At 42.7% G+C, this 24,321-nt stretch overlaps 1 protein-coding gene across 1 annotated transcript in view; it reads left to right on the top strand.

The window, feature by feature from the left end:
- The first annotated feature begins 119 nt into the window (after positions 1 to 119).
- Positions 120 to 24,321, top strand: part of armh1 (armadillo like helical domain containing 1) — a 30,664-nt gene continuing 6,462 nt past the window's right edge. Inside the window, exons 1-8 of the mRNA XM_078407959.1 lie at positions 120 to 201; positions 3,906 to 4,139; positions 9,136 to 9,204; positions 13,595 to 13,761; positions 14,780 to 14,976; positions 16,222 to 16,306; positions 18,369 to 18,479; positions 23,288 to 23,360. Coding sequence (XP_078264085.1) covers positions 3,934 to 4,139; positions 9,136 to 9,204; positions 13,595 to 13,761; positions 14,780 to 14,976; positions 16,222 to 16,306; positions 18,369 to 18,479; positions 23,288 to 23,360 — 908 coding nt within the window. The 5' untranslated portion in view covers positions 120 to 201; positions 3,906 to 3,933. The remainder of the gene's footprint in view (positions 202 to 3,905; positions 4,140 to 9,135; positions 9,205 to 13,594; positions 13,762 to 14,779; positions 14,977 to 16,221; positions 16,307 to 18,368; positions 18,480 to 23,287; positions 23,361 to 24,321) is intronic.

The following is a 24,321-nucleotide window of genomic DNA, read 5'->3' as shown; positions in this document are numbered from 1 at the left end:
TAGCAACCGCTTCAGGCAGGCTGCTCGGACATGAAGCCACGGCTCCTTCACATTGGTCCACTCCAGCCCCCTTTGTACTGCAACAGTGGGACAGCTCCTCCGCCCCCCTTCCGCGGCCGGTTGCACTGTTGTTGGTTCCCATCGACAAAACTAGTTAAACGAAATAAATGTGAAATTAAAAGAATCAACTTTCTGAATCAGGTAAACGTGTTATCGAAGCAGTCTGAGAAAGGAGCCCGACCCCGGACGTCGCCTATCCATTTATTCACAAAATGCTGGAGTAACTCAGCAGGTCAGGCAGCATCTCGGGAGAGAAGGAATGGGTGACGTTTCGGGTCGAGACCCTTCTTCAGACTGATGTCGGGGGTGGGACAAAGGAAGGATATAGGTGGAGACAGGAAGATAGAGGGAGATCTGGGAAGGAGGAGGGGAAGGGACAGAGGAGCTATCTGAAGTTGGAGAAGTCGACGTTCATACCACCGGGCTGCAAACTGCCCAGGCGAAATATGAGGTGCTGCTCCTCCAATTTCCGGCGGGCCTCACTATGGCACTGGAGGAGGCCCATGACAGAGAGGTCAGACTGGGAATGGGAGGGGGAGTTAAAGTGCTGGGCCACCGGGAGATCAGTTGCGTTAATGCGGACCGAGCGCAGGTGTTCAGCGAAGCGTCGCCTATCCATGTTCTCCAGAGATGCTGCCTGAGCCGCTGACTTACTTCAGCACCTAGTGATTTCCTCGGAACGATAACGACTGTTTGAGTTCAGGGAAACCATTGATATGATATGATATGATTAACTTATATATTTATTAGTTCTGCCGTTTATGGCGTTTGACTTATTTCCGCATTTTCGGTTTTGATTTTATTTTGTTTATTAGCCTTGTTTTCAATGTTAAAAGGGACAGTTTAAGAAACTACGGAGGAATTCAAGCAAAAATAACCTAGCGTTACTTGTGGATATATTTAGTTGGATAAATAAGGAGATATGAGAAGTGCATAAGCCCATAAAGGCAGAATTGAGTCTAAGGATTCACTGCTGTTCCACACTCCGAACAGGAAACTGTAGGGACATACGGATTGGCCAGGGGGTCTCGAACCCTCGGATTGGCTAGCGGGTCACGAGCTGCGGCAGCGCGGGGAATTCATCAGTCTAGCGCCAAACTCTAGAGATTAGGTTGTAGTTAGTGCGTTGTCCAGAACTAAAGTGTGTTGCGGTTTGTCATGGGTTTTGAACTGCAGAATAAACTCCGTTGGCAACATCACTCGGTTTCGGACTCACTACATTGGTGACCCGACGTGATCGGAAGATCACAGCAGCATGTCACAGGTGGGAGCGAGCAGTGGGCAGCAGAGCGCGAGCGGCATTCACCTACCGCCGTTCTGGGCCCATCAGCCCGTGCAAGCAGAATCCCAGTTCCATCTTAAGAGGGTGGAGGAGGACCAGGAGAAGTTCCACCACCTGGTGAGCTGCCTACAGCCGGAGGTGGTCGCGTGGGTGGGTCGGTACCTGACCAACCCTCCCCAAACCGAGCAGTACGTGGGGCTCAAGAGGCTCCTACTGAGGACTTTCGGCTGGAGCCAGAACCAGCGGGCTCTGAAGCTCCTCCATTTACCAGAGCTGGGGGATCGGCTACCATCGGCGTTGATGACCGAGATGCTCACCTTGATGGGCGACCACCAGCCGTGTATGATTTTTGAAGCGGCATTCCAGGAGAAACTGCCCAGGGACGTCAGGTTAGTGTTGGCGGACGTCTCGTTTGAAGACCCGGTAGCGTTCGCCGAGAAAGCCGACGCGCTCGTCACGGAGCGTCCCACCCGAGACGACTCGGTTAATCGGGTCTCGAGGCCCAGCAGCAGTCGGTTGAGCGGCCAAGATGGCGGCGCATCGGCTGCCATTTCGCAGTCAGCCCGCCAAGAAGGGGCTGCAGCACCTGCTTATTGGCAGCGGGCGCAAGCAACAGGGCCGCACAGACGCGGCTGGTGTTTTTTCCATAAGTGGTGGGGCAGTGAGGCCCGAAGTTGCAGGGCCCCGTGTTCGTTTCCGGGAAATGCCTCGACCGATCGAATGTAGAGGCAGTCTCGATCGGCTGCAACCGCTGCCTCTACGCTACGGATCAAGGCACCGGGACCGTCTTTCTGGTTGACACGGGAGCGGTCGTGAGTATTGTGCCCCCCTACGACTGTGAAGTTCGAGCAGGTGGGAAGGGCCCGCCCCTCAATGCGGTCAACGGCAGCCCCATCCGCACTTACGGTAAAAGGGCCATGTCCCTGTCCTTCGAGTCCAGGACCTACCGTTGGGATTTCATCGTTGCGGATGTGGGCCAAGCCATTTTGGGCGCGGATTTCCTCTGGGCTTTTTCGTTGGTCGCAGACGTCCGAGGGAGGGGCCTGCAACCCTCGGCTAGCAGTACGGAGCCTGCTGCTCCTCTAGGTGCCGCTCCACCTAGCCCGGCGATTCAGGCCATCACTACGGCGCCCGGTCAGTTTGATGTGGTCCTCGCCGACTTCCCGCAGCTCCTCGTTCAACGGTTTGATGCACCTTCCGAGAAGCATGGAGTCGTCCATTTCATCCCTACCGAGGGGCCGCCGGTTTTTACCTGGGCGTGGCGCCTCCCACCCGACAAGCTGGCCATGGCTCGGGAGGAGTTCCTCAACTTGGAAAGGCTGGGGATTGTTCGGCCTTCAAGTAGCCCGTGGGCCTCCCCCTTGCATATGGTCTCCAAAGCATCTGCGGGCTGGGGATCATGTGGGGATTTCCGGCGACTCAACGCGGCAACCCGGCCGGACCGCTACCCGATCCCTCACATACAGGACTTCTCAGCAAGCCTTGAGGGGGCTACAATTTTTTCCAAGATCGATTTGGTGCGGGGATATCACCAGATCCCGGTCCACCCGCCGGACATTCCAAAGACGGCTACGATTACTCCGTTCGGGTTATTTGAGTGGTTGCGCATGCCTTTCGGTCTTAAAAACGCGGCCCAGGCATTCCAGCGTCTGATGGACCATGTGGGTCGAGGTTTGCCGTTCGTGTTTATTTACCTCGATGACATTTTGGTTGCCAGTCGTTCAGTCCAGGAGCACCTTGTCCACCTTCGCACGGTGTTCCAGAGGCTGCAAGACCACGGCCTGATCCTCCACCCGTCCAAATGCCAATTCGGCCTGTCAGCCCCCGTACCAGAAATTCGAGGTTCCCCCCGTCCGTTTTTACCACATCCATGTGGATTTGGTTGGCCCGTTGCCCCACTCCAGGGGCTATACTCATCTGCTGACGGTGGTCGATCGTTTTACACGTTGGCCGGAGGCGCTCCTGTTGTCGGACACCTCGGCGGCCTCCTGTGCACGGGCCCTAGCGTTGCACTGGGTGGCCTGAGCTGGGCACATCCTCGGCTGAGCTCGGCTGAGCTCGTCTACGGTTCGCCCCTGCGGGTGCCAGGTGACATTCTTCCCTCCACCCCCGCCTTGCCGCCGTCCGTCCCGTCGGTTTTGGCTTCCCTCCGGGCGCGGGTGGGGTCTCTGGCTCCAGTCCTGGCCTCCAGTCACGGAAGCACGGCAGTACACGTCCCGTCGGACTTGCAGGACTGTGAGTTCGTGTTCCTCCGAAGGGATTCCCACTGCCCCCCTCTTCAGCCGGTACCAGGGCCCGTTCCAGGTGCTGAAAAGAGGGACTGTCACCTTCACCTTACAGGTGGGAACTCGTCAGGAGCTCGTTTCAAGCCGCTTGGACCAGGACCGCCCCGTGTCGATGGCCCAACCTCCTCGCCGGGGCCGAACTGCGGCCGCCCCACTTGTCCCGCCAGCGGCGTCCTGTTTTCCACCTCTCGGCCCCCCGCCGCCTAATATATGTCTCTATTTGTGAACTACAATTTTCTGCTTGCATTAGTGTGAATTTAAAATGTTATTTTTTCCAGCTGCTGAGCCATTTGTGAAACTTTGAAAATGACTTTGTCAACAGAGCAAATAGAAATTTCCAAATTTATGAGTTTTCTGCAGGACTGGGACCATGGCACCAAAGATATCCGACATCAAATACTTAAAGACTTTATAAATACAAGTAAAGGTAAAACAAGTCCAGAGTTGGAATTACAGTTTGCTCAAGGAGCTAGTTTGTTTCTCACTAGATTGACGGCATGGCTCAGAATAACGTATCCTTTCCTTTAAACTAAGTTATGATACCTACCTTGAAGTTATTAAGGAATATTCAATTATTAATGTTTAATTATTTGCAATTATTCAATGAAAATCAGAAGAGACAAATTGAGTTCTGTCACTAGGCAAATAGTTTTGTTTCCTATGTTGATATAATCTCTGTGGATAAAAATCTGTCATGAAGCTATCAGACACAGCTCATCACTTGCTGCAAGCAGATTTAATAGTAGATTTCCAGCAGAAGTAAAAATAAATCTTAGGAATTCACATTGATGGTTTTTTTTTAAACACTGGTGTCCTCAGTATTTAGTTGCCACCTTACAGGTAGAATGTGAGGCCAGGAGGGATCTAGAAAAGTTCTAGAAAAGAAAAGATTACTAGTTGTTCCTGAGGGACGACACTTGCCAGGTTGTGTCAGAGAGGCTGGGACTGTTTTCCTGAGAAGGGAAGGCTCAGAGAAGAATTATAGAAGATGTGGTTTCTGGACAGAATAGTAGGGGATTGTTCCTTCAGTGAAGGACACAAGGGTTGGAGTAACTCAGCAGGTCAGACGGCATCTCTGGAGAACAAGGATAGGTGATGTATTGGGTCGAGACCCTTCTTCAGACGGATTGAAGGGGAAGGGGCAGGATGAAGCATGGCAGGTAATAGGAATGCATTGGCAGGTATACAAGAAAGCGCGGGGGGGGGTTGATAGGCAGATGGTTGGTAAAACGGCCTGAGATAAAAGCAAAAGGTGTGAGACAGAATTGAAGAGTTGTGAAATGCAAAGCTAGAGGGAGGAAAGTAGTAGATGGAGAGGAGGGAGGGGAGAAATAGGTAGTAGTCTAGGTGGGGCAAAGGGGAGGAGAGGAGGGGATAAAAGGTGTGATGTGGGGGAAAAAGGGGAAGGGGAGATGTGGGTTGGTTAATAAGAGGATACCTAAAATGTTCAAAATGTTCCTTCAGTGGTTGAGAATTAGAGGTCATTGGTATATAATGTATGGGAAGAAAATTAATAGCGACATAGGGAAAACATTTTATGTTGCATGTGAATAGATTCTAGAAAGTACTGCCTGCACTTGTAGTGGAGGGATGTTCTTTTGTGGTTTTCAAGGAGAAATTGGATAAATATATGGTGATAAAACAAAAAATTGCAATTCCACGGAAAAAGGACTAGGGATGGAACAAGCGACGTGCTGTAGCAGAGAGCCAGCGTAGATACAAATGCTAAAGACCAGTTGTGCTGCAACCATCTATGATGCTATGATTTATAGGGCTATGTGGGAAATAGCAGAGATATCAGTCTGATTGTAAAGCTTTTTCATACAACAATGGGGGCATCAGGGTTATCCTGTGATTTTTAAAAATTCATAATAGCTAGAGAAAAATTGATAATGGGCACAAAAAGGATGGATATATTGTCAAAGTGCTGGGGTGTTTAAGGAGATTATTAAAGGAAGTGTGAGATAATATGGTTTGGGCTGTGAATTCCTGAGCGTTGAGCCAAGTCAATATAATGAATGACTGAATGTGGAAGGAAGGGGAAGGAAAGGGAATGAACAACAAAAACTTAGAATTCTCAGAGTTATAGGATTGCAAACAATTGCAGAAGTAAGGTGAGGTCGCTAAAAGTAATTTGAATTCAAGGATGATAATTTTTAATTTTAGTCCTTTTGAACAAGGCATTACAATGCCATGGTATCGGGAGGATGCTGATAAAAGTTTATTGCAGTGGAAATTTGTCTTGAATCATGGAACGCATAGAAATTCCAGAATTTATCGTGGTAAGGGAAACTGAGGAGAATGATACCCAATTTGGTCCAAGTGTTCAAATACAAAATCCATTGCTACTGTATGCCCTGCCCATTCTCTCTCTTTCTTAATCATATTTTTGTGTGGCTTTCTACAATCGTAAAAAAGTACTGCAGGGAAACAGGCCATTTAACCCAACTCATCGATGCTGGCTATTGTGCACTTCTGTTTTAACTCTATTGGCCTGTACTTAGTCCATTGTCCTCTATGCTTAAGCAACACAAGTGCTGATGCAGACACTTCTAAAATACTGCCAGCAGCCCAGCTTCAGTGCAAACCAGGTACTTACCATTCACTGGCTAAAGAAGGTCTCCCTCTTATCTTCTCTAAATCTCTTCCCACTTAACTTAATCTTACATTTTACAGTTTTATCTACCTCTGATATGTGGAATGTTTTCTGCAGTCCATACTATCAGTATCTATTATAATTTTATATATCTCAGTTAAGTCCCTTCTTAACCTCCTCTGGGAACTACAGTGCATTCAGAAAGTATTCAGACTTCACTTTTTCCACATTTTGCTATGTTACAGCCTTATTCTAAAATGGATTAAATTCATTTTTTTAATCATCAATCTACATACAATACCCCAAAATAAAAAAGTGAAAACAGGTGTTTAGAAATGTTTGCAAAGTAATTAAAAAGAAATAACTGAAATAACACATTTACATAGGTATTCAGACCCTTTGCTATGACACTCAAAATTGAGCTTATGTTCATCCTGTTTCCATTGAGTATCCTTGAGATGTTTCTACAACTTGACTGGAGTCCACCAGTGGTAAATTAAATTGATTGGACATGATTTGGAAAGGCATAAACCTGTCTATATAAGATCCCACAGTTGACAGTGCATGTCAGAGCAAAAACCAAGCCATGAAGACGAAGGAATTGTCCGTAGACCTCCGGTTATAAAACAATTTCTGCAGCATTGCAGAGCACGGTGGCCTCCGTCATTCTTAAATGGAAGAACTTTGGAACCACCAGGACTCTTCATAGAGCTGGCCGCCCGGCCAAACTGTGCAATTAGGGGAGAAGGGCCTTGGTCAGGGAGGTGACCAAGAACCCGATGGTCACTCTGACAGAGCTCCACAGTTGCTCTGTAAAGATGGGATATTTTCCCAGTAGGACAACTATATCTGCAGCACTCCACCAATCAGGCCTTTATGATAGAGTGGCCAGACGGAAGCCACTCCTCAGTAAAAGGCACATGACAGCCCGCTTGGAGTTTACCAAAAGGCACCTAAAGGACTCTCTGACCATGAGAAACAAGATTCTCTGGTCTGATGAAACCAAGATTTAAATCTTTGGCCTGAATGCCAAGTGGCACCGCTCATCACCTGGCCAATACCATACCTACGGTGAAGCATGGTGGTGGCAGCATTGTGCTGTGGGGATGTTTTTCAGCAGCAGGAACTGGGGGACTAGTCAGGATCGAGGGAAAGATGAACGGAGCAAAGTACAGAGATTCTTGATGAAAACCTGCTCCAGAGCGTTCTGGACCTCTGACTGGGGCAGAGGTTCACCTTATAACAGGACAACGACCCTAAGCACACAGCCAAGACAACACAGGAGTGGCTTTGTGATCAGTTTGTGAATGTCTTTGAGTGGCCCAGCCAGAGCCTGGACTTGAACCCGATCGAACATCTCTGGCGGGACCTGAAAATAGCTGTGCATCAACGCTCCCCATCCAACCTGACAGAGCTTGAGAGGATCTGCAGAGAAGAATGGGAGATATTACCCAAATACAGGTGTGCCAAGCTTGTAGCGTCATACCCAAGACGACTTGAGGCTGTAATCCCTGCCAAAGGTGCCTCAATACTGAGTAAAGGGTTTGAATACTTATGTAAATGTGATATTTCAATTATTTCGTTTTAATTACTTTGCAAAAATTTCTAAACACCTGTTTTTGCTTTTTTAGTATGTGGTTTGTGTGTAGATTGATGATAAAAAATGAATTTAATCCATTTTAAAATAAGGCTGTGACATAACAAAATGTGGAAAAAGTGAAGGGGTCTGAATACTTTCTGAATGCACTGTATATCTAACCATCTAACCATTTATATTGCCATTTTAAACAGCAGAATCATAACATAACATCTTGCCATTCTGTTTAATGGACACAAGCCTCCCCCCCCCTCCCCAGCTTATCCAGTCTCTCCTCATAACTGAATTGCTCCATCCTAGGATTGACATCCTAGTGAATATCCTCTTCACCCTCTCCAGCACTGTCACATCTTTCCTATACCTAACCAGAACTGCACGCAGTACTCAAGCTGAGATCTGGCCAAGGTTTTATAAAGTTGGAGAATGACCTCCCTATTCCTCTATTTGATGCCCTGACTAATGAAGGCCAGTATCCCGTATGCTTTCCTAATTACATTGGCTACCTGTGTTGCCATTATCAAAGATCTATGGACTTGTACTCCGAGATCCTTCTGCTCCTCAATATTCCCTAAGACCTTACTGTTCATGGTGAATGTTCTAGTCTCATTCGTGCTTCCAAAGTGCATTATCTTTCCTTTGTCTAGATTAACCTCCATCTGCTATTTTTGAACACAATTCACCAAAACATTGATATTTCTCCACAGCCTAAAACTACTTTCCATACTCTCAACGACTATACCAATCCTCCTGTTATCCACAAATTTACTGATCTTGTCTCCAACCTCCATGAACATCACAAACAACAAAGGTCCTAGCACTGATCCTTGTGGGTCACCACTAGTCACAGGAATCCAATTGCACAATCACAATCTCTCTTCTGTTTTTTTCTGCATTCCAGTTTTTTCATCTCATTGTAATTTTTTAAATATATCATAGAATTATTTAATCTGAACCATAGACCTGTGTAATGGAGTGTGGGAAATCTGATAAGGAGTTGGAAGGAACAGTTTCATGGGAGATGCAACTGCCTATCAAGCTTCCCTTTTTGCTCTTTGGCTTTCCCTCCCAGGCTGGTTGGGAAGGCTTATATCCGTAAAACAGAATGGCTATATCTTCTGTTATATCATTCATGATTCTGCTGTTTAAAATGGCAATAGATATGGTTTGATTATAGTTTTAAATTATACAATATAACTAAAATTATTTCATTAATATACATTGTGCATAGTTTATATATTCACTGTTAATTGGAAGCGATATCCAAAATGTCATATTGATAAAGAATAATGATTATTTTCTTAACTTCTTTAAATAGTTACATGGTTGGTACCTGTGTAACTGAGCAATTGCAAGCCATTGGTATATTTTTATCAGCAGCAAGTGGGTAAGTTTTACTTTAATTGTGGTAGTTTAGAAATTAGTATATGAATTTATTTAACTGCTGTCCTGAGTAATTGCCTTGTATGTGTAGGAAATAGGCACATTATTCAAGAACTCTGAAGACTTTCTTGAGCTACTACTCAGTGGTAAGACGTTCCATTTTACAGTTTCTCCACATTTCCAGAAAGGTGCACAGCCTCCATTCCAAGCTTTTCCAAGGGCGCCATGGTGGCGCAGCGGTAGAGTTGCTGCCTTACAGCGCTTACAGCGCCGCAGACCCGGGTTAGATCCTGACTATGGGCGCTGTCTGTACGGAGTTTGTACATTCTCCCTGTGATCGTGTGGGTTTTCTCCGAGATCTCCGGTTTCGTCCCACACTCCAAAGACGTACAGGTATGCAGGTAAATTGGCTTGATAAATGTAAAAAAAATGTCCCTAATGTGTGGAGAATAGTGTTAATATGCGGGGATCACTGGTCAGCGCGGATTCAGTGGGCCGTAGGGCCTGTTTCCACACTATCTCTAAACTAAACTAAACTAAAAAAATGCAGCTTCTGAGAAATGAGCGACAATGAAATTTGTAGCATCGACTATTTTGGTACAACATCTTTAAAAGAGTTCTAATTCATGTACAATCAAACATGAATTATTGTATGAACAAGAAACTGCAGATGCTGGTTTACACAAAAGGACACAAAGTGCTGGAGTAACTCAGCGGATCAGGCAACATCACTGGAGAACGTGGATAGGCGACTTTTTGGGTTGGAATCCTTCTTAATTATCGTAACTCTTAATATAGATTGTCAAAATTAAAATAGTTTGTCACTATCAAGTAAAAACTTATCTTTGTCATTCAAATGCAGAATACTGCGAATGCTTGAAATCCTAAAACTCGGGTTAAGCAGTATTTGTGGGAGGGAGATTTAGTTTACATAGAACAGGGTGGACCCGTTGGGCCCAAAGCTCTCCTGCATTGGTGTAGCACCCTCCGCCACCCACACTCACCCACTCCATCCCCCTCAACCCCCCTTTTCCCCTCCTTATCCCCCCTCCTCCACTCACCCCCTCCACCCTTAATGGCTCTCCTGCACTCTCCCCCCTCCCACCTCCCCCCCCCCCCTTTAAGAGCAAAATCTAACTCTCTTGAAAACCTCCAGTGAATTGGCCTCCACTGCCTTCTGTGGCAGAGAATTCCACAGATTCACAACTCTCTGGGTGAATTTTTTTTCATCATCTCAGTTCTAAATGGCCTACCCATTATTCTTAATGAGGAAGTCTTGATCTGGTTAGGAGAGGGAAAGATGAGAACAGAAGGGCAAAAAATTAGAATTAGAGAACCCTTTTAACTATGGTAAGTTGGAACCAGATATTTACTATAGAATGAGAAGTAGCTGTGGAAACAAGCTTTGGTAACCAGATTATCGAAAATGAGAACAGAAGCAGAAACCAATAGTGTTGAACAAAGTAAAAGAGACAAATGGAAATTGCATCACAGGGACCAGCAGACGATGTTCAAGATGGTCATTCTTGGAAGAGATGTGGCAGTGTTTAAAACTATATATTACTAAACCTCTCATCTTGTGTGTTCCTCCGTATGGTTGTTTGTTCCTCTATATGGTTGTTTGTTCCTCCGTATGTTTGTCCCGTATGTTGATCCCACAGCCAAAACGGTACACGATAACGTGACAATTTTAATAAGAGGGGTTGAGGGGGGATGGAGTGGGTGAGTTGGGGGGGGGGGGGGGGTTGCACGAAGGTTGCCCGGCCTGCAGGTGCGATTTGAACCCAATGGGTCCACGCCCGTCTAGTAATAATCTAAAAGTAACGTGTATAGAATTTTATTCTACGTCCCAGATCCATTTTGACATCTCTGCTTTTGACCTATTGAATTGTTCAAATGAAGCAAAACATAAGCTTGAAAAATATAATCTCAGCTTCCATCTTGGTATATTGCATCCTTCCACATTCCACAATGAATTCAACAATTTCAGATAATCAGCTGTTCATGCCTTGTAACTCACATTTCCAGCATTCTTTTTTTTTTGCTTTCTTGAGAATTTAGGTTTCAATCATTATCTCCTAATTGTATCTTCACCAGATATACCCACACTGCCAGTGACATACTACTTATTTCAGTTTAAATTCTCTTGTTCTCCACCCATTGTAGTCAGCATCTCTGGAGAGAAGGAATGGGTGACGTTTCGGGTCGAGACCCTTCTTCAGACTGAAATTCTTTCTTGTTTACTCTTCCATCTCGCATTTTTACAAGTTAATAGTTTTTTCATTTCCAACATGATAGTTCTGATGAAAGCTAGTGCTGTTGCTGCACCGCTCCAGTGATTACACTTTGATTTGACGTTGTCGGAGTTTGCACCTTTTCTCAGTGACTGTGTGGGTTTTCTCCCGGTGCATAAATTTCCTCCAATTTCCTAAAGATTAGCTGGATAAAGATAAAGATAAAGATTCTTTGGTTAGTGAAAATTAAGCTTAGAGCATGCAGGTAATAAAAGATTTGGGCAGAGTTAGGTTACAGGAAAATTAATGGGAGGGATGGTTTGATCGGAGAACTGACATCGACTTGTTCTCGACTTAGGAGCAAAGAGGTCCTTCTACAGTTGTACCGGGCCCTGGTGAGACCGCACCTGGAGTACTGTGTGCAGTTTTGGTCTCCAAATTTGAGGAAGGATATTCTTGCTATTGAGGGCGTGCAGCGTAGGTTCACTAGGTTAATTCCCGGAATGGCGGGACTGTCGTATGTTGAAAGGCTGGAGCGATTAGGCTTGTATACACTGGAATTTAGAAGGATGAGGGGGGATCTTATTGAAACATATAAGATAATTAGGGGATTGGACACATTAGAGGCAGGAAACGTGTTCCCAATGTTGGGGGAGTCCAGAACAAGGGGCCACAGTTTAAGAATAAGGGGTAGGCCATTTAGAACGGAGATGAGGAAGAACTTTTTCAGTCAGAGAGTGGTGAAGGTGTGGAATTCTCTGCCTCAGAAGGCAGTGGAGGCCAGTTCGTTGGATGCTTTCAAGAGAGAGCTGGATAGAGCTCTTAAGGATAGCGGAGTGAGGGGGTATGGGGAGAAGGCAGGAACGGGGTACTGATTGAGAGTGATCAGCCATGATCGCATTGAATGGCGGTGCTGGCTCGAAGGGCTGAATGGCCTACTCCTGCACCTATTGTCTATTGTCTATTGTCTATTGACTTGATGGTCTTACTGGCCTTTTTCTACATCATTTGTGCAAAAATATGATAGGATATCGACTTGAAATGTTATCTGTTTCTCTTTCCATTGATGGCAGTTGATCTGTTGAGTATTTCAAGTATTTTCTGTTTTGAAATCTTTGTCATCACAATCATTTGGTATTTGTACGTTAATTAACCACAGTAAACTATCCTTAGTGCAGATGGTTGATCACTCTGAGGGAGTTGATGGGAAAGTTGAGGAAAATAAAATGGGATTAGTGTAGGATTTGTGTAAAATGGACACTTGAAGACTGATGCACACTCAGTTTGATGACGGGACAAATTTCCTGCTGTTTGATAACGTGACTCCATGACTTTACTGCTTTATCCTGAAATTTTGCACACCTAATAAACATTGAATGAGGGCAATCCTTTCTATTAAAAATTGAATTTAATGGACACCTGAAAGAAGGGAAAATCTGTTGGGATCAGGGCAAGGAGATGAGTAGAAATAACCATTTTGCTGATGGGAGAGAAGGATAGATAGAACCAGATTGCGAGAGGGGAACGCTGAATTTTTCAATTTAAGGTAACTACTACCCCATCCACACCCAGCATTCTATTACACTTTTTAGCACCTCTCATCGACCTGTTACCCACCCAGTATGCCACTGTATCCTCTCCCAAGTCTGGTTCCATCTGCCCATGTCTCCCTTGAATGGTTATCAACACTTCATTCCTTACTTATCAGATTCCAGCACTTGTAGCCTTTGTGTCCCTGCTCTCTACCCGCAGCCTCTCTCCACCTTCAACCTTCCCCCCCCCACAACAGTATCTGCCTATCATCCCTCACTCTTCCTTGGTCTGCCTGTCACCCACTGGCACTTGCTACATCCCTCTCCTCCTCTCTATACCGGGATGCCTTCCCACCATTCTCAGTTCCGATGCAAGAACTTGACCTGAAATGTTAACAATTCCTTTCCCTCTACAGATACTGCTCTATCTGCTGATTTCCTCCCAACCTTTTTGTTCTTTGATTTTGAATTGATTTGTTCACTTTTTGGATTGTGTAAATAATATAATTCCTGTTGTACAAGTACTTGTAATATTTTTTTTTGCTTTATACATTTTCAAATTTTATTAAAAATATGGATTGGGCAATTATGCCATGTTTAACTACTTTAACTTTTAATTATATTTCAGCCATCGTTACCTGATAGAAATTTTAGAAGTTGGTGGCATTTTGACTCTTCTGGAGATTCTGAAACTAAAACAGTTGCAAGAAGATACCAAACAGGAAGCATTAAAATTACTTACAATTATTGCAAATGCAGGCCGAACGTTCAAGGAATTAATCTGTGAAAGCTATGGTAAACTCATTTAAAGTAACATTTGATTTTCATCTGATTCTAACTGCATCTGCCCAGTGATCAAACCGGTCGAATTGTGTGATGACAGCTAATTAACGTAGTTCAATGCCATTCCCAATGTATTATCAAGGGAGGGAGGAGGGAGGGAGGGGAGGGGGAGGGGGAGGAGAAGAGGGAGGGGGAGGAGGGAGGAAGGGAGGGGGGAAAAGGGAGGGAGGGGGGGAAGAGGGGGGAGGAGGGAAGGGAGGGGGGAGGGGAGGGGAGGGGGAGGGGGGAGGAGAGGGTGCTGCACCAGTGCGGGAGAGGTTTGGGGCCAATGGGTGAACTTGGTCTAGTTAATAATATTTTCCGGTTGAGTGCTAATGAGGGCAAAAGGTGAATATGGAAATTAGCAAAACAAAATCATTGTGGTCTCACTTGTGATATCTGGTGGAATTGTATGCTATGTTGAAACATTGCTTCTATTATATTATCAAAAGACCTAAAGTTGTCTCATGGACGAAGAATTGTGCATGATTTGCACACAAGCTCCCAATTAACTTTACCATTAAAGGCCACATTGGGTCATACAATATTTAACCTTTTAATCCTGATAGAGAATGCTGGCATTTAATGTTCCTCAATTGTTTGGGCACTCGCGGAGTATTAATCTAAGCCAACTGTAACCTGCACAATTCTACACTAATTAAAACATGAATCAATGGTATATTTTTAGTTGATGCATACTGATGATGTGTGATGGAAATGAATTACATGATGCGAAATAATTTTCACAATATTGACGACTGGCATATGTCATCTCTATACGTATTTAGTTTCATCAACAAATAGGACGATGCTCAAAACAAATCAGCCTTTGTGGATGCGTTCCATTTTCTGTCACTCTGCAATAGGATGTTTGAGCGGCAAAATAGTTCCATTATGGCATGGCCTCACCAGTACAAATATTGCTCAATGTATTTTGCAATAACAGTGGTAATAAATAATAATTTGGCATTACCTTCTACATTTTTTAAAGGTGTGAGAAATATTGCAGAATGTTTAGCAAACTCAAAATTGGAAAAAACACAAGAACAGGCTCAGATCTTGTTAGAACAATTAGCCCAAGGCAATCCAAAGTATCAGCTGCAAGTTTACAAAGGACTAATAGCATTATTGCCATGCACGTCTCCTAAAGTACAACAAATGGCTCTTCAGGCATTGAGGACACTACAGGTGAGAGGCAATAATTATATGGACTTTTATGAATAACAAGGTGTAAATATCATCAACAATTTGTCCTGGGCCAATAACATTAATGCTTTGCCAATGACACCTATGCCTCTACTTCCTCACAAGGCTACCGAATGTCACCATATCTCCATTGATGTACCAATTTCTACAGATACACCATAGAAAGCATCTAATCCTTTCCAGATGGAAAGGTATGGTAACTGCTCTGCTCGAAATCCCAAGAAATGAATTGTGAATGCAGCCTAGTCCATCACACAAACCTCCACCATCTACTCCATCTATACATTACACTGCCACAGGAAAGCAGCCAACATAATCAAGGACCACTCACACATTGGTCATTCTTTCTTCTTCCCTCTCCCACCAGGCTCAAAAAAGAAAAGCTTGAAAGCTTCACATACTATGATTCAAAAACAGCTTCTGCACTGTTAATATCAGACCCATGAGTGAACTTCTCATATGTTTAGGGTGTATTTCCTGATCTTTTAATTGACCTTATGTAACATTGTATTGTGCATTCTATTTATTTTCTGTTTTACACCCTGATATACCCAAGTATGGTACGATTTGCCTGTATAATATAATATATATTTAGGCGCACAGGACAATGATAAACCCATCCCAGCAAAAAATAAGAATTCTATTCACCTAGAGTGTCTCAAATTGGCCTTATTTAAAAATTATGATAAATCTGTATACTTTGAGATGATTTAATTTGTTACTTTTTTTCCTCCTTTTTCCCCAGGGTTTTTGTTGATCAGTACTTTTCAATTGCAATGACATTTTCTGCTTCCACCATCCTTCAGACCGTGAGTTCCTGATCCATACCACCGTCCTTTGGGTGAAAACATTTTTGTCATCTCCCCTTCAATCCACCAGTTAACTTAAATTGCAGGCTCCCTGGTCTTCGACTCCTATATTCAGAGAAATCGATCCTTATTATTTTCTCTATCTTGGCCCCTTCATTTTATACACCTCAATTAAGTTTCCCCACAGCCTCCTCGGTTCCAAATTGAGCAACTCCAGCCTATCCAATCTTTCCTCGCAGCCAAAAAAAACATAAGGAAAGTCACTTCAAATGTCTATACTATAAAGCCAAGTGACCAGCTGTTAAACACTTACTGGAGAAAGCTCTTGTTGCCTCTTTGGCATAAATATTTTATAAAACAAATAATATTATATTAACCTGGCATCTTAACTATATGTCACAATATTTGTTTTGTTTAGAGTGTTGTGAAGATCGTACATCCTTGTATTGTCGAACCTCTTTTGAACATACTAAGAACAATTCATTTTGAAGTCCAATATGAAGGTAAATTACTGTTGATCTGAATAAAGAATAAATTGGCTAATAATTGAATGGGTTACCATTTGAACTATATTTATCTTTTTTTAGTTTCATCTAGAATCTAAATGCTTCAAAAACTGCAAAGCTGAAAAATATGTATTTATATTTCATTAGACTGATTTCTTTTGCTAAAATGGGTAAAACAGAAAATGTAAAAGTCCAAGTCATATACTATAAATATATTCCATAGAATAATAAATGCCACATTCACATTCCATTTGAATTTGAATTTAACGGATTGAACTTGAACCAACTATAAGTTACCAGCACTTGTCAATGACATGCATGATATGTAAAATCTACTTCTTCATTGCCCAGTGATGTTGACCTGCTATTCAAAGGGATCCCAGTTAATTAAATAATGGGCTCGTACTATGTCAAGGAATTGTAAGGGGAAATATTTGTGTATTTTGGTGCTCTATCTTAAAACAGGTTTCTGTTTGTAGCCTCCATGTAACAAGAATGAACATTTGCAGGTTCTTAAATGTATTGTTTGACCCATTGAGTTCTTGCAGCATTCTGTTTCTTGTTCCAGATTCCAACGTCTGCTCTCTCTTTTGTCTGAATACTACTTGAGCAGCATGGATTTACAAAGGGGAAATCATGCTTGACTAATCTTTTGGAATTTTTGAGGATGTAACTAGGAAAATGAACAAGGGAGAGCCAGTGGATGTAGTGTACCTGGACTTTCAGAAAGCCTTTGATAAGGTCCTACAAAGGAGATTAGTGGACAAAATTAGAGCACTTGGTATTGGGGATAGGGTACTGACATGGATAGAAAATTGATAGGTAGACAGGAAACAAAGAGTGGGGATTAACGGGTCCCTTTCAGAATGGCAGGCAGTGACTAGTGGGGTACCACAAGGCTCGGTGCTGGGACCGCAGCTATTTACTATATACATTAATGACTTAGATGACTGATTAAAAGTAACATTAGCAAATTTGCAGATGACACAAAGCTGGGTGTCAGTTTGAACTTTGAGGAGGATGCTATGAGGATGCAGGGTGACTTGGAGAGGTTGTGTGAGTGGGCAGATGCATGGCTGATGCAGTTTAATGTGGATAAATGTGGGGTTATCCACTTTGGTGGTAAGAACAGGAAGGCAGATTATTATCTGAATGGTGTCAAGTTAGGAAAAGGGGAAGTACAATGAGATATGGGGTCCTTGTTCATCAGTCACTGAAAGGAAGCATGCAGGTACAGCAGGCAGTGACGAAAGCTAATGGCATATTGGCTTTCATGACAAGAGGAGTTGAGTATAGGAGCAAAGAGGTCCTTCTGAAATGTACAGGGCCTAGTGAGACCACACCTGGAGTACTGTGTGCAGGTTTGGTCTCCAGATTTGAGGAAGGACATTCTTGCTATTGAGGGAGTGCAGTGTAGGTTCACTAGGTTAATTCCCGGAATGGCGGGACTGTCGTATGTAGACAGACTGGAGCGACTGGGCTTGTATACACTGGAATTTAGAAGGATGAGAGGGGATCTTATTGAAACATATGATTATTAAGGGATTGGACATGCTAGAGGCAGGAAACATGTTCCCAATGTTGGGGGAGTCCCGAACCAGGGGCCACAGTTTGAGAATAAGGGGTAGGCCATTCAGAACGGAGATAAGGAAAAACCTTTTCACTCAGAGTTGTAAATTTGTGGAATTCGCTGCCTCAGAAGGCAGTGGAGGCCGATTCTCTGGATGCTTACAAGAGAGAGTTAGATAGAGCTTTTAATGATAGCGGAGTCAGGGGGTATGGGGAGAGGGCAGGAACGGGGTACTGATTGTGAATGATCAGCCATGATCACAAACTAACTGCACTTTTTCTCTATTTTATGAAGCCTGATGGTCCCAAAACTGTTTTTTTAAATGTGAGAAGTACTCTATTATCATGGCTTCCTAATGTTTCAGATGCTGTTTTTCAGAGTGGAATGAGAATTAAAAATTAAACCCAAAGAAAAACTATATTATCCCAATCTCATAGTTCAACAAAACATTCAAATATGTTATTTGCTGTAATAATTTCTGTTCTTTAGTTATTGAATTCATCAAGATACTCCTGAATTATAAAGTACGACAAGCTTTGCTTGAAGGACTAGTTGCACGTCTAACTCCATCAATGGAGAATCTACCAAAAATTCTTCAAGGTAAGAAATATCTAAAATGCTTCTGTAACTCTACAGAATAGAATCACATCTCATTAACAGTTGGTCAATTTTATTTCCACTTGTCACTTGGAAACATAGAAACATAGAAAATAGCTGCAGGAGCAGGCCATTTGGCCCTTCGAGCCAGCACTGCCATTCAATATGTTCCTGGCTAATCATCCAAAATCAGTACCCCATTCCTGTTTTCTCCCCATACCCCATATCCCTTGATTCCATTAGCCCTAAGAGCTAAATCTAACTCTCTCTTGAAAACATCCAGTGAATTGGCCTCCACTGCCTTCTGTGGCAAAGAATTCCCCAGATTCACAACTCTTTGGGTTAAAAAGGTTTTCCTTATCTCAGCCCTAAATGGCCTACCCCTTATTCTTAAACTGTGACCCCTGGTTCTGGACTCCCCCAACATCGGGAACATTTTCCTGCATCTGACCTGTCCAATCCTTTAAGAATTTTAGATGTTTCTATAAGATCCCATCTCATCTTCCTAAATTCCAGTGAATACAAGCCCATTCGACCCATTCTTTCATCATATGTCAGTCCTGCCACCCCGGGAATGAACCTGGTGAACCTACGCTGCACTCCCTCAATAGTAATAATATCCTTCCTCAAATTAGAAGACCAAAACTGCACGCAATACACCAGGTGCAGTTTCACCAGGACCCTGTACAACCTCAGTAGGACCTCATTGCTCCTGAACTTAAATCGTCTCGCAATGAAGGCCAACATGCCATTAGCTTTCTTCACTGCCTGCTGTACCTGCATGCTTACTTTCAATGACTGATGTACAAGGAAACCCAGCTTTGTGTCATCCGCAAACTTGGAGATGTTACATTTAATTCTCTTGTCTAAAGATTGAAAAGACTAGGCTTGTATTCACTGGAGTTTAGAAGGATGAGAGGGGATCTTATGGAAACATATAAAATTATAAAAGGACTGGACAAGCTAGATGCAGGAAAAATGTTCCCAATGTTGGGCGAGTCCAGAACCAAGGACCACAGTGTTAGAATAGAGGGGAGGCCGTTTAAAACGGAGTTGAGAAAAAAAAAAAAATTCACCCAGAGAGTTGTGAATTTGTGGAATTCTCTGCCACAGAGGGCAGTGGAAGCCAAATCACTCGATGGATTTAAGAGAGAGTTAGATAGAGCTCTAGGAGCTAGTGGAATTAAGGGATATGGGGAGAAGGCAGGCACGGGTTATTGATTGTGGACGATCAGCCATGATCACAATGAATGGCGGTGTGGCTCAAAGGGCCGAATGGCCTCCTCCTTCACCTATTTTCTATGTTTCTAAATCGTTAATATATATTGTAAATAACTGGGGTCCCAGCACTGAGCCTTGCGGCATCCCACCAGTCACTGCCTGCCATTCTGAAAAGGACCCATTAATTCCTACTCTTTGCTTCCTGACTGCCAACCAGTTCTCTATCCATGTCAATATCCTACCCCCAATACCATGTGCTCTAATTTTGCACACTAATCTCTTGTGTGGGACCTTGTCAAAGGCTTTTTGAAAGTCCAAATACACCACATCCACTGTCTCTTCCTTATCCATTCTACTTGTTACATCCTCAAAAAATTCCAGATTAGTCAAGCATAATTTCCCCTTCATAAATCCACATTGACTTTGATCGATCCTGTCACTGCTTTCCAAATGCGCTGCTATACTTCTTTAATAATTGACTCAAGCATTTTTCCCACCACTGAAGTAAGACTTTCTGGTCTATAATTCCCTGTTTTCTCTCTCCCTCCTTTCTTAAAACTTGGAATTACATTAGCTACCCTCCAGTCCACAGGAACTGATCCAGAGTCTATAGAACATTGGAAAATGATCACCACTGCATACACGATTTCTCGGGCCACCTCCTTAAGTACTCTGGGATGCAGACCATCAGGCACTGGGATTTATCTGCCTTCAGTCCCTACAGTTTACCTAACACCATTTCCTGACTAATGTGGATTCCCTTCAGTTCCACTTAGTGCTGGAATAAATGGCGTTGCTTCCTATGGAATCTTATCAGTTGGCAAGACATAAAATTGATGTGAGGCAAAGGCTACTGCACTCAGTCAAAAAGTATATTTTATTTAATCCTAGGACATTCCAATTTAAGCATCCCAATTTCATAGATTTGTTTCCGTATTCAATTTGAAACCAACTCAATATAAAAATATTCCTAGAATTGGTTTGTTGAATGTTTGAAACAAGCTGTAAACGGGAGTGAAAATTTATGAATATTTGTTGATGCAAACGCAAACTTCTCTCTTGGATCTCTTCTATGTGACAATGTCACCAGAGTTACAAGTCATTGTATAGATAACAAGATGCTTCACAATCCGACTTCAATAAGGATTTGTAAATGTAAATATTAGGAGGAATGCTGTACGCTTTAGCAACTTTTAAACTGCTGATAAACTCAAACTTTTGTCCATGAATAAGTTTCTTGATTTAATGGTTGGACATCAAACATTCCTCACTTAGACAAACAGGGTGGAGATATTGTAATCAAAATAAAAGGCTGTATTGATCAAATCTCTGGCGTGATTTTTAGATTATATAAATATATAAAGAAGGCTTAGCGAGGGAAGCATATTGGAAATAAATATTGACAGAATCCTGAGTAGTGGGCATGGTTAATTTAATCTAAAGTTATCTAGAATTAACAATTACATAATAATTGGAGTTAAAGGGTAATTTGCAAGGGAACTGCAAACAGAATTGACCACCAGAGAAAGGAAGAGATGCTAGGCATTACAACTAAAGTTTAAGGTATGTTCAATGCAGAATACACAATTCCTATTGGAGTAGAACAATTTTGAATATTTTTATTTACCTTTGGAAACCTTATGTGACATTTTATGTCATTTTTTTGGTGTTCAATTAGATTTTCAATAAACCTTTTAAGCGTTCTGGGACGTGTTCAATGTTTCCCCACTTAAGACGGTTTTCAAGCCGAACTCAGAAGATAACTGTAGGAGAAACGTTGACTCCTCGATAAGCGTTTAAGTCACCCATTTATTTGTTACTTTCATTACTTATTCAAAAATAATTCAGCTGTGCCACTTCTATCCCAATGGCTTTCAACCTACCCATCTTTCATCTGAGCTAATTGTTCAATCTTATGTTCACTTTGTTACATTTGGCACATTTAAGGTTTGTAAATGGTGGGGTTTGGTAAGCTAGCCAGGATAGCATTGCACTTATTAATTCAAGGTGGCAGAAGTAAGGATGAGGGATTCTCCATCAAAATGAGTAAAGCAGGTGTGGAAATGTACATTTCCATAAAAGGCAGAACCAGGAAGAATGTTTGATGGAAAGGGAAAAGAATGTGGGGAAGTGGAGCTGAGTTCAGTATATATGTGATGTTGACAATATGAAATATGCGGAAGTAATCGATCTAGTGGGACTTGTGTACCAATGATTTGGATGGTAGAAAGAAAAGGCATAATTTGCCTATGATGTGTAAGGGGCCTGTCCCACTTACGCGTTTTTTTAGGCGACTACCGGCAACTGCAGTAGTCGTAGCAATCCGCCGAAAAAACGGCAACTGGACCCCCCCTACGACAATGTCTACGACAAGCTACAACAACCTACCACCTAGTCGACGTCAAGCTACGGCAAGCTACCGACAACCGGCGACCCAATCGTCGCAACTTAGGACGTCCACCTACGACCACACAGGCGGCAACCTACGACAACCAAGGTCAACCTACATCTACCCATGACAAGCTATGACAAGCTACGACCGTGTCGGCGACAACTGAAGACAATTCACGTTATTTTAGCCTCCGGTTTTGACGCCGGTACCTGTCGCCGATTGACGTAGGTAGTCGCCAATGGAATTCAACGAAGTCAGCACCGGCGACAACCTACGTCACCTGGCGACAACCTATGACAGCGCCTACATCAGGAGACATCAAGCTACGATCAATGGTGTCAAACCAACAGTCGCCGTTTTAAACATTTCAAAATCCAGTGGCGACCAGAAAAACGCGACAACTCTTTGAAGACTACTCGCGACCATACAGGTAACATCTCGGCGACCGTGTGGCGACAGCCTAGTTCCCTCTAGTCGCCTAAAAAATCGCCTAAGTGGGACAGGGGTTTAAGAGTAGAATCAAATGATTAGCCTAGTTAACATAGGAACTGGATAAGGGTGATGTCGTCATCTGTCACCAAATTATGCAATGTGTATTCTGAAAACTATGCTTGCATTAATAAGGAATGCCCACATTAATAGGGAATATGATAGGGAACCATGCTCACATTAATAGGAAATATACATTGTGAATTTGATAAGTACTATTGCAATGCTATGTTAAGGACAGAAATCTAAGAGGTCATATTTGCAGGAATAATCCCCCAAACCACTCAAATGCAGACTATCATACAACAAGTGCCACCATCCATGTTTGCGTAGACATCTACGTGCACAGAAGAATCCACTGGGAACTTGGATACATTCCTTGCCCAATTAAATAGTACACAGATTAATTATATTCCTCTATTAAGATCCACTAAATCAATGAAAACCAGATGTTAAATCTGGGATCTACCAGTTGTTATAGCTTTCTTTCAGCTGAGCCAGATGGATTAAAATTCATTGATGGTTATTCGCCAGTTTTAGACAACTGTAGGTGCAGTGCCACATCAAATACTTGCTATCTATAGCTCAGTATTTGATTTATTTCAAGTTGTAAATTCAGTGTATTTTGAGTACCAATATGTACATTTTTCTGTTATTAAATAAATGTATCCATTTTTTTCTGATGGTATTGGTATTGTTTTACATTTAGATGAACCCACATTAAACCTTGCAGAATCCTCACCATTATACGTACAACAAGCTGCCGCAGCAAAAGTTATAGGGTAAGTCCTATGACAACTTATTTTATCTAAGACAAAATCCTTAAGTGGATTTCTACATTCCTTTGAACTAAACGACAACTGAGAAACTAACGGAATCTTGGGGGCATACGTAGATCTCCTAAGGCATTATGCACAGTTAATGGAAGCTACAATTTGATAACACTGGGAATGCTTAAGCAGTGTTTTAACTAACATCTTGACATAAGATTCTGACTGGAATTTTACACTTAGATTAAAATCTTATTCAGAACTTTAGCAATGACTATTAGTAAGAAATAAAATGGACAGTAACTTTTCAAATAGCCATGAGATATCCAATTAAAGAATATTGCTATTTGCAATTTTTACAAAGTTTCAATTGTAAATCTTGACATGAAAAGTTTTGTTTTCCACAGAAAATAAGTTATTGGACCAGATAGGTACACCAATAACTACCAACTGATCAAGAATCCAAGGGATGATTCATTATTTTGCATGGAGCACCATATACAAATAATGCATAGTAAAAGTTAATGGGCACAGTACATACTTTAATTAGTTTCCTATGAGAAGCACAGTGGTAAATAGTTACATTATAGATTAGTGTACTCTGTGGGGAGCTTTGTTTTCAATTCACTAGTTACCAAATAAGTCGGTTATCCAAGCAATTTGTAAAATAGGCAAGACGTTTTACTCAGAGTTCAGGGTTTTTCAAATGCGTCTTCTCTCTTTGGATTTTATCACATCCTACAATTCACAGTAACAATTCCTTTCTATCAAACATAGCTAAATATATTAACAGAAGTTGCAGAAATAGGACGTTTAAATTTCCATTTGTGAATTGAAATTTGTGAACAGGTATGACAGGGCACCAGACCGACAATAATTTGATAAAATTGATACAATCATAGATTGAATGACACAGTATAAAGTAGTACAGTTGGATTAGGAAATGCTCTTTTAATGTTATGGTTCAGCTATT

Source organism: Rhinoraja longicauda, chromosome 11 (assembly GCF_053455715.1).
Source record: "Rhinoraja longicauda isolate Sanriku21f chromosome 11, sRhiLon1.1, whole genome shotgun sequence".
Lineage (NCBI taxonomy): Eukaryota > Metazoa > Chordata > Chondrichthyes > Rajiformes > Arhynchobatidae > Rhinoraja > Rhinoraja longicauda.
Note: the sequence above shows the minus strand (reverse complement) of the source record. Positions and strands in the feature narration are given on the sequence as shown.